Genomic DNA, 10436 nt, shown 5'->3' on the forward strand with positions numbered 1-10436 from the left:
CTAAAAGTCCTCTTAATAGGCCAAAGTCTGCTTCCCTGAGGTCTGGCATCTGCACTATTCTATTCTCCTTCCTTATTCCCCTTGGGAGGTGAGACATTGCTATTTCATGGTCATGACAGCCAAGGCTGGAGGTCGGTTTCACATCCATGACCAGCTCCTTTTCCTTTGTGAGAAACAGATTCACATATGTGTCACCACAGTTGGCACATCTGGCAGCTCTGCTATAAAGATCTGTGTCCCAGCTGTGTGCAAGACACTCCAGAAACCTCCAGGACTGTTTGCATGATGTTTTGGTCTCCTTCCATTCAATGCCAAGGTCATAAAAGTCCCCAAGGAGAATTTGGGGTGATTGAACTGGGAAAAATCATTGAGTTTCTTCAATAAGATCATGTCCGTGTCCTTGTCCCAACTGCAGGTTTTTTTGTCTCTCATCTAGTGTAACCCTTACCAACCTCTCCTCTGACCCTCATCCAAAAAGGATCACCCAACTTATTTGTGCCATAGAGGAGGTCCACACACCTAAGCAGCTCCTTCATACTGAGGGCACTTCGCTCCTGATCTTTATGGCCTGTCTCTCCTGGTCATCCTGTTTCAGCCGTCACGTGAGCTGTTCCAACAGGCCTCAGCAGTTTTTGCCTCAAAGGGGAATGAGGAGAGACACGGGGCTCCAGCTCCTCCTGTCTCTGCCCCAGGCTGAGGGCATCGGTGCACGTCTGGCCTGCAGCACCTCAGCTGGGGCACATCTGGGCTGAGAGAAGACTTGCAACAAGCAACCTGCTACCAAGCACCCATGACCTTGTGTGTGCGCAAGCTTTGCTTCAGCAGAGACGTGCTTGAGGGGATGGTAGATGGCGATGTAAAGAAGAAATGAGGTGCCCACAAGGAGAGCAAATGCTGCTCTCTCCAAGGCTGGAGAGAAACAGAGGTGGACTGTGTAGTCTGAGCAGGAGAGGGCTTTGCTGTTTGTGGTGTCTGTGCAGCCTCTAAGGGGCTGTGGTGGAGGCGAAGCTGGGAAGGAAGAGATGATGTTGAAAATGTGCTTGGATGTGGGCATCCTATGATAACAGCACAATAGAAATCATTGGCCTGATCCATGACTGCAGCATCAAGGGGGTGGTTAAACGATGTGGGAGAGAAGAGCCAGCAGAGTTTGAGAGGGAATGCAGATGAGTGGAGACCCTGGTGTGATGTGCTTTGTATTCATGCACTGCCCAACATCTACTGGATAGTGCAAGGACACACCTTACGTCACAGCAGTGGTGGGATTCAGTCACTGGCCCAAAAGCACTGAATCTGTCTGAGATGCCCTGGGTGGTGCGGGTCACACAACCAGTATGAATGGGGATGGGGTTCCTGTACAGGACCTGTGCTGTCAGTGTCAGGTGCATGCAGTTGTGTTGGAGACCCTGGCACGTCCCATAGCACTACAGGCCTCTATTTGGGGATTAAATTAAGATTTCACTGGCCTAAGTTAGGTTAGGCAGTGGAGAGATGCACACGAGACAATTGCCATTACACTCAAAGGACATGTAGGAAATACAGGTGAGGGTGAAGACACTCGCCTTTTCCGATGCCACGTGAATCCATGTGGTTAGTTGCAGACTTCTGTAGGCTTCCCTGGACATAAGGAACAGCTACAGGTTCAGTTATAAATGGAGACATCTGCAGTCATTTTACCTCTCCAGAGAAATTTCCCATCAGCCCCCAAGGCGATGCCCCCGGATGCTGCCCTGTCTCTGTGAACTGCTCCATTAGAGCTTGCAGTTACCAGCGTGCATCTTGGTCACCACTGGCACCTCCAATGTAATCAGGTGTTTGTGTCTGAGCAGCTCATTCATGTCCTTCATCTTCATTAATTACCATGGGACCTGAGAGAAGCAGCTCACATGCAGGAGCCTGTTCTGTGCACACCTGAAGGGAGGCAAGAGAAATCCCACATCCTGGGAGTTTGTGGCAGGGAGCTGAGTCCTCTTCTAGTCCCAGCTCTACAGACCATGAATGGGATGCCGCTGTTGACTCAGATTAATCCCTTCCCTCGGCAGCGTTAAAGGAGATTCCTCCTGGTCACTGTCTTGGTTTCCTGTCGAAGGGGTGAATCTCGGACTTTACTCAGTCTCTGTATGGAGAAATGCTTCTGTTTGAAAGAAGCGTCCCTGCCCCGCTGAGGGAGGGAACATCAGGGATTGCTTCAGCCTGTTTCCCAGCAGGTTCCCCTGGAGCCCCGGGGACACCTGGAGGGATCCCCAAGGGGGCAGAGAAAGGGCTGCCTTGGGCTGGTCCTCTGCTGCTGAGCTGGGCTGGGCTCCTGGCATGGAGGGAGCTCATGGCAAGCGGGCAGCGCTGCAGAGAGACAGCTCTGCCCAGGAGCAGCTCCTCTGCCAAGCACAGCAGGGCTGAGGGCACTGCCTGCAGGCAGCGAGGGGAGAGGAGAGAAGAGAGAGAGATATTACAGGCACTGTGAAGTGGGAGACACTGAGAGTTCACTGGTGGAGAAACATACACAGTCTTTAACACGGTAAGTCTCCGGCTTCAGGGCAATACACTGGTGTCCTGGAGGGGTCTCCTAGAGCTCTCACATCTTGCTGCTGCTGCTGGCATCTGGCAGGATGGCTCCCAGGGTTTCTTTATTGTGGAGAAGGAGGTTTGCCTGTGGCACCATCAGAGGGCGAGGGCGTGAAAGCTCCCTTCTCCCAGGGATGAATGCAAGGGTGGGGAGCCATGTGTTCAGCCAGGGGTGCCCAGGGCTGTCCTTCCAAGCAGGGTCCTGTACCCCAGGGGGCTGTGTGCTGGGGCAGGGACTCTGCCGCCTCCCAGAGTCAGCTCTCAGCCTACCCAGGGAGCTCCCCAGAGTGCTGTGGGGAGAAGCTGTGGGTGGAAGGTGCGTGCAGGGCAGGGTCCTTCCACAGTTGAGAAGGTGCTGCATGAGTCAGAGCTGCCCACAGCTCCACATCGTCCCAGGGCTTTTGCAGAGGATCCTTCTGAAGATGGACATCAAGGCAACATTTACCCAAAATTGAAGGAGTCGGTGCTTTGAGTTTTCCACTCTTTGATGTCTGGGGCAGGGGGCAGTGGGAGATGGGAATTTATTTCTCCACTCTGGTGAAGGCATAGAGACCCCAGTTCTTTTTAAGACTGATCTGCTCCTGCACACGCAGAGATGCCCCTGGGCAGTGCCCTGCTGCCAGGAGGGGTCTGCAGGGCAGAGCTAAAAATGCAGTGGGTGGGATGGGGTCTGTGAGCACAAAGAGGGAGGAGATGTGGGGACAGAGAAACAACTGCTGTCAGGGGCAGCTCTGGGCAGCAGAAACATGGGCTGGGAGGTAGAGGGAGCTGCTCCCAGAAGTGCTGTGGGAGGGGGGGCATTCAGGCACCTCCATGTCATCGCCTGAACTGCAGATGCCTTCCCTGGAGCAAGCCCCTGACCACCAGCTTCCCTGGAGCAAGCTCTGACACCCAGCAGAGCCTTCACCTCAGAGGCCATGTGGTCCACAGCATGCGTTACTTCTTTGGCAGATGGACCCCTGATAAGGGGAAACTCCTGAGTGCCCATCTGTTTGTTCCTGTACTGCCTCCATTAACAGGAGCATTGGGGAATTTCTCCATTTTTCTCATCCTCTTCATGTTGCCTTGTTCCCAGCTAAGGTGGGAGCTCTGAGCAGTGCTGTTTGCAGGGCTCAGTGAGACAGCTCTTCATTCAGGACATACCATCTTTAGGACGTTCAATTATTTCCCGGGATGGGGGCCTGCCGTGCTGCTGGCTGTCTTCCGGAAGGGTAAAGCTCTCCCCTTACATCTCTGTGTTATCTAGCAGAGTGTCCTCACTCTGCAAAAAGGGATTCACAGGACCCAAAGGGTTTCTCTTGGAGACAAGCGGAAATACCAAGGATTTCTGCCTTAAAAATACCACTCACTGTGATGGGGCAACTAGAACCAACCAACCGAAGCAAAATCCCCACACCTCTGGTCTGAAGGTCAGTGAATTGGGAGTGACAATGCTGACAAGCTCTTTAATAGCACAAGTGGATTTCATCTAACATCCCGCCCAGTTCCTACTTATCTACTGTTGTAGGTAGAACTGACTCCTCCAGAACCTACGGCAGAGCCCCCTGCTCCTTGGGGCATCCTCAGCCAGCACCCACCAGAGTTCACAAAAGGGATGAGCCAAAGGTCTTTCTGAAAAGGGAGAGTCTATTGGGGGGGAAGGCAGGGGTGTTTCCATGAGAACTGGAATAGGTTTTGCTCTTAGACTTCTACACTCGTCACTGCCTTTTCCTCCTACAGCAGGTTCCAAAGACAAGAAGAAACAGATGTCCAATGGCAGTTCTGTCACCCTGTTCCTCCTCCTGGCATTCACAGGCACACGGGAGCTGCAGCTCTTGCACTTCTGGCTCTTCCTGGGCATCTACCTGGCTGCCCTCGTGGGCAACAGCCTCGTCATGACAGTCATAGCCTGCAACCACCGCCTCCGCACCCCCATGTACTTCTTCCTCCTCAACCTCTCCCTCCTTGACCTTGGCACCATCTCCACCTTTGTCCCCAAATCCATGGCCAATTCCTTTTGGGACATTAGGGATATCTCCTACAGAGGATGTGCTGCACAGGTCTTTTTTTTCTTTTTCTGTGCTGCAGCAAAGTTATCTCTTCTCACCATCATGTCCTATGACCGCTACATTGCCATCTGCAAAGCCCTGCACTACGGGACCCTCCTGGGCAGCAGAGCTTGTGTCCACATGGCAGCAGCTGCCTGGGGCAGTGGGTTTCTCAATGCTGTGCTGCACACAGTCAATACATTTTCTATACCACTCTGCCATGGCAATGCCATAAATCAGTTCTTCTGTGAAATGCCACAGATCCTCAAGCTTGCCTGCTCAGACTCAGACTACCTTGGGGAAGTTGGCCTTATTGCGGTTAGTGCCTTTTTTTCTGTTGGGTGTTTTGTTTTCATCGTGCTGTCCTATGTGCAGATCTTCAGGGCCGTGCTGAGAATCCCCTCTGAGCAGGGACGGCACAAAGCCTTTTCCACGTGTCTCCCTCACCTGGCCGTGGTCTCCCTGTTTTTGATCACTGCCATGTTTTCCTACCTGAAGCCCCCCTCCATCTCCTCCCCATCCCTGGATCTGTTGATGGCAGTTCTGTACTCGGTGGTTCCTCCAGCAGTGAACCCCCTCATCTACAGCATGAGGAACCAGGAGCTCAAGCATGCCGTGTGGAAATTGGTGACTGGATGATTTCCAGAAGCATTAAAGTGTTTGTCTTTGACATAGATGGAAACATTTGACAGGATTGTGATTGAGTAGCCATTCAAAATTTAGCAGTGATTTGAGGTAGATTAAAAGATTAAGTTTTAGCAGCACTTAATCATTATCCAATTTAAGGATTTACAGGATGATTTAACAAAATAATTGAACAGGGACTAAATTACAGAGTTGAAAATGGCAAGATTCACACCAACTTACTACAGGGTGTCCCAAATCAATACATACAAACATAAGCACAAACATACAAACACATGCCGCTTGAGGAGTCGCACGCATACCCACACCTGAGTTTTTCACTGCTAGGACCAATGGTCCTTTGCAACGGGCAACTCCAGTGAGCCAACAGGTGCCCCTCCTATGCGCACACAGACAAATATTTGGATCCAGTAAGGGGTAAGAACATCCACAAGATTAGCAAGAGCGAATGTGTATATAATGTGTACATAGAGAAGTGGATGAAAGAGTTAAAGAGCCTATAGTTAAAATTTCCCTCTTCGAGTTCAGAGTAAATACAATGATTTGGCATTCCTCAGTGGGCGATAACTGGGACTCAATCGGAATTGACTCGCCCTGGCCTTCTAATCCTCAAGGTGTTTCCCTGAGCAGCATCCCATCTCAGGGGAGATGCTGGCCATGGTTGGCTGTGATCCAGGAGAGTTCAAAGGGTCATGCTAGAATCGCTGCTTACAGAGTCCGAGATAATTGACTTTTGTCAGGTATTTTTCCGCTCCAGACAAACTCAGACTGTGGGATATTCTAGTACTTTCCACAAGTTGTGCAAGTCCAGAACTTGGTAGATCAGCAAGTTTTGGTATCACCTCCCTTTGGGCCATGATCCAGGTACAGATGTACCATGCTCTCAGGGAGTGATAGTCCCAAGAGACAGGGGAAGCAGGAGCCAGGTGCATTAAGGGAATGCCTCAACCCTCTGGCCCTTCGTCTTTGGCAATTCATGCCTGAATTCTCCATGGTTGGCGTATGACCGAGGGATGGGGAATTGCACCAAGGACCGAGTGGCCAAAGTGGGAGGGGGAAGCGGGGTGTTGGACTACCACTGTCTTCTGCAAATCACTGGTAACGTACCTTTTTAAAAGTCCATCCCATCTTCTGTAGTTTTTGTTGATTTTAGTTGTGAATTTGGGGTTTTTTTACTGCGTTTGGCTTTTTATGATGTTGTCCACAAAGCAATGTCATTATTCGTGCCATTTCCAATTATGTATCTGTCCTGCTTCTGCGTCACCCACAGACTGTGTAAATGAGGAGCCGTGGTGTCTGTGTGTTTAAACAAAATAAAGGACCTTCCAGCGACTTGTTTGTCTGAGAGCCTTCTTTTGAGACTTTCGCTGGAGCCGCAGGGGCAGTGCCTGTGTGAAGAGATGAAGAGTCCCAGCACAGCAGCACTGCCAGGGAGAACGTGCACTCGGTCTTCCCAGAGCCGCTCACTTTCCATTTTGGCGCTCTTCTTCTGTGCTCTTGTGTTGGTGTAAGGCCCAAGTGCTTTTGAAGCTTGGTTACAGTCCTGCAGTGTGGTGGTCCTGTGACCACAGACAGGGACAGGCAATGGGCACTTCTGTGGCAAAGCTGGCCTCCATAACAGCTTTTCCATTCTACAAGGGGATCTACTCAGAGCACTGCCTGAAGGCTTAAGTCTTCTTCCAAGGTTGCTCTCAAGAACATGCCCAGGCAAACGCCCAGGAGAGAAAACATCAGTGGACAGCTAAAGGGTGTGGGGGTGCAGCATGGGGACACATAGCAGTGTCCTCACACAGCCTGGGTCCTGGCAAAGACATGAAGGACCAGCAGAGTAGGGTCTGATCTATTGCCATGTGTGCTGGACACCCCAGGGAAGCTGCTCCAGGGCAATCATCACTGAGCAGCAAATAACAACCACTGTTTCCAGCACCTGCCTCTTAGCCCAGCTCAGAGAGGTTCTCTGTCCTTCCATGGAGAGACACTGAATGACTGGCCCAGAAGTCCATGTTTGCGTTGTAAAGATGAGATGTAAGCATGCACATCGTGTGTGTGTGGCGAGATGAATCTGAATGAGCACAACTGCCATCAGCCATTCTTTGGGGGTGCCATGAACAGGAGAAGAGGAAACAGTCTCAAGTTGCGTCAGGACAGGTTTAGGCTGGATATTAGGAAAAATTTGGGCACTGAAAGGGTTATTAAGCATTGGAACAGGCTGCCCAGGCAAGCGGTTGAGTCACCATCCCTGGAGGTATTTAAAAGACGCGTAGACATAGTGCTTAGAGATATGGTTTAGTGACGGGTTTTGGCAGAGTTAGGTTGGTGGTTGGACTCGGTGATCTGAAAGGTCCCTTTGAACCCAGACAGTTCTCTGATTCTATAATTAACAGCTGTCCAAGCAGAGCTTCACTCCAAAAGGACCTTGAAAAACTCTGGGATTTGGCAATAGAAGCCTCATGAAATTTGACAAGGAGAAGTTGCAAGTGCTGTTTTGGGTAGAAAAACCCCAAACATGAAGACAGGCTGGGACCTGAACAGCTGAGGGGTGACCTTGAGAAGAAGGGCCTGGGCAGTAACAAGAATGCCATAGGAGCCGGTGGTACATACTCACCATGAATAAAGCCAGCCGCATGCAGGACTGCATTAGTTGGAGCATGGCCTCCAAGACAAGGGAGTTACCATCCCCCTTGTATCAGCACTGGTGTGGTTACATTTGGACTGGCATGTCTGGGTGTGGGGCTTCCCTGTCTGGCGGAATGGGGAGGAACGAGAGAGGTTCTAGAGGAGATCTCTCAGGATGGGTACTGGGGCCTCTGTGAAGAGGCTGAGGGGACATAGGCTTCTCTAGCCTGGTGAAGTGAAGGGTCAGGTGTCGTGGTTTTGTCCAAATTGGCCAATGGCCAGCGACAGATGCTCCCCCCCAAACCTCTTGTACACGGAGAGGAGGAGGAGAGATAAAGAGATTTACGAGTTTAGAAGAAACTGAACTACTTTAATAAAATATTAATAATAAAATAAAAAGGAAAATAATGAAAAAGATACAGTATATACAAAACTGTATTAAGCTCCCAGGATGATGTCACCGGCAGGCACTGGGGAAGTCCCAGGCTGGACTCAGCGATGGGTGGAAACTGGATTCCACAGATGGAGTCAGGAACACACGGATCGGGATCAAAGGGAGATGAACAGACAGGGTCCTCCTCGGACGTCGGCCATTGAAGAAAGAGAGTTCACCCGTTGATCCCTCAGCTTTTATACTGAGCACGGGGCAGATGGAATGGAATACCCCTGTTGGTCAATTTTGGGTCACCTGTCCTGTCCGTTCCTCCCTGCAGGTGGGACCCCTCTACGCTTTTCCATTTCTGACCCTCCAGTGGGGCAAATAACAAAGCTGACGTTGGTTGTTACAGCAATAAGTACAAGCAAGAGCCTCTCTGCACACCATTCCTTGGCACAAACTGTCTTATCAATCTGAACGAACCATTTCAGACACAACATGCCATTAATTTCAGAGAGTTAGAAGAGGCCTAGCTAAGAAATAAAATTACTGAACAGAAAGCTGGTTCTGTTTGACCTCAAACCAGGACATCAGGACATTATAGTAGTAGCATGCAACGGCTTGAAGGGTGGTTTCAGAGAGAGTGGAGCTTTTCTTGCTAGTGGGAAGAGAAGGAAGCCTCCACAAAGTGCATCTTGGAGGGTTCAGACTGGATGTGAGGAAAAAGAAATCTCACTCAAAGGGTAGCCTTGTGGTTCAAGAGGTCACCCAGAGGGAGTCTGGATGAGCCTTGGATTTCAACTGCCAGGGAGAGAAGACAGACATGAATGAAGGTATAGAAATGCCAGGGTGAGCGCTAGGTGGGAAAGCAAGGTGGGTGCCAACAGCCTGAAGGGAAAGAGATGCATGAATGGGACCGTGTAGGACAACCTGCAGTAGAGGCAGCCAACGGTTCCAGCAGTGCTGAAGGTCACAAAGGACCAAGGTAAGATCTTTGTCCCCTTGACTGTTACTGTTGTTATCATCAGTTTGCTGCCTCTCACCAAGGCTGGTGAGATGAAACTTTATTTTGAGGCTTCCAGGACCTGCATTCCCAGAGCCTGAGGGTCAGGGCTTGGCCTTTCTGTTTCATAAAACAAAACCAAGGATTTTCTCAGCACTACAGCCACTTGCTCAGTGCCTTTGTCTACCTGCAATCACAGCCTACAATTATCTGCTCTAACGAGTCCTTGGGGAGGCTTTGTCTGTAATGGCCCTCAGTGGGGCCAATCAATGCTTCAAGGTACTTTGTGTTTTGCTTCTGACTTTGACTTCTTGAGAGGTTTCTTCAGTCTTCTCTCAGTATCTAAGGTTCATGTAGTAAGACCCAAGTGCCCTAATGAGCTATTGATCTTTTTGTAACTTTCTTCAAGTTTTCAAGACTTGGATAGTTAATTGGAGCTGTTTCATAATGTAGTTAAGGAGAAAGACTTCAAAGTGCACCAATCAAAATGATTTTTTATTTTAAAAGGTTTTTTTTATTATTTTTCAGGTTAAAGAGGAAGTGAGAGAAGCATTGTCCAAGTGATAGTGATCCAGAGTGTTTCCTCAGGAGATATGCACAGCAAGGAAAAGCAGTTCCTTGAGGTCTGATACTGTATAGACAACTTGGCTCCTCACTATTTCTGTCATTGTCCACCTGGGACTTGCATCATTGTTCCTTGCATCAAACTTTTCCACTGATCGCTGCAGCTGGATGTTACAGCTCCATTGCACCATCTCCCACCTGCTCTCCTTGGAGAACTGGCTGCACACAGGCCCAGAATAATTTTTCCTACTTCTAAGGAACACAGATTAAAGCATCATCAATTTTCTCAAACAATAAATCACACTGTGTAGCTGAGTAATGCTAAGGACAAGCTGCCTCTGGTGAGTTTGCCTCTCTGCAACGGATAATCTTATCAGAAATATTTTAGATAGATACAAAAAGATAGATATGAACATAACTAAAGAGTTGTTCAAAAAGACAATTAGACTATAGAAAGACAGATTAGATTATTTTAGAAATGGTCATTGAAAGAATCACCGGATGATAGGCGTCAGAAGGGACCTCTGGAGATCATCTAGTCCAACCTCCCTGCCAGAGCAGGGTCACCTAGCGCAGGTTGCACTTGTTAACTCAGGCTCACAGTTGGACGGGTCCGGCAGAGGGAGTTGGGCATATTTAGCTT

At 49.7% G+C, this 10436-nt stretch overlaps 1 protein-coding gene across 1 annotated transcript; it reads left to right on the forward strand.

Moving 5' to 3' along the window:
* The first annotated feature begins 4475 nt into the window (after positions 1 to 4475).
* LOC128900124 (olfactory receptor 14J1-like) lies at positions 4476 to 5228 on the forward strand. The gene has a single exon (XM_054180901.1). It carries the CDS (start codon positions 4476 to 4478, stop codon positions 5226 to 5228), a length of 753 nt encoding a protein of 250 aa, XP_054036876.1.
* The last annotated feature ends 5208 nt before the right edge of the window (positions 5229 to 10436 follow it).

Source organism: Rissa tridactyla, chromosome 20, assembly GCF_028500815.1.
Source record: "Rissa tridactyla isolate bRisTri1 chromosome 20, bRisTri1.patW.cur.20221130, whole genome shotgun sequence".
NCBI classification, from domain to species: domain Eukaryota; kingdom Metazoa; phylum Chordata; class Aves; order Charadriiformes; family Laridae; genus Rissa; species Rissa tridactyla.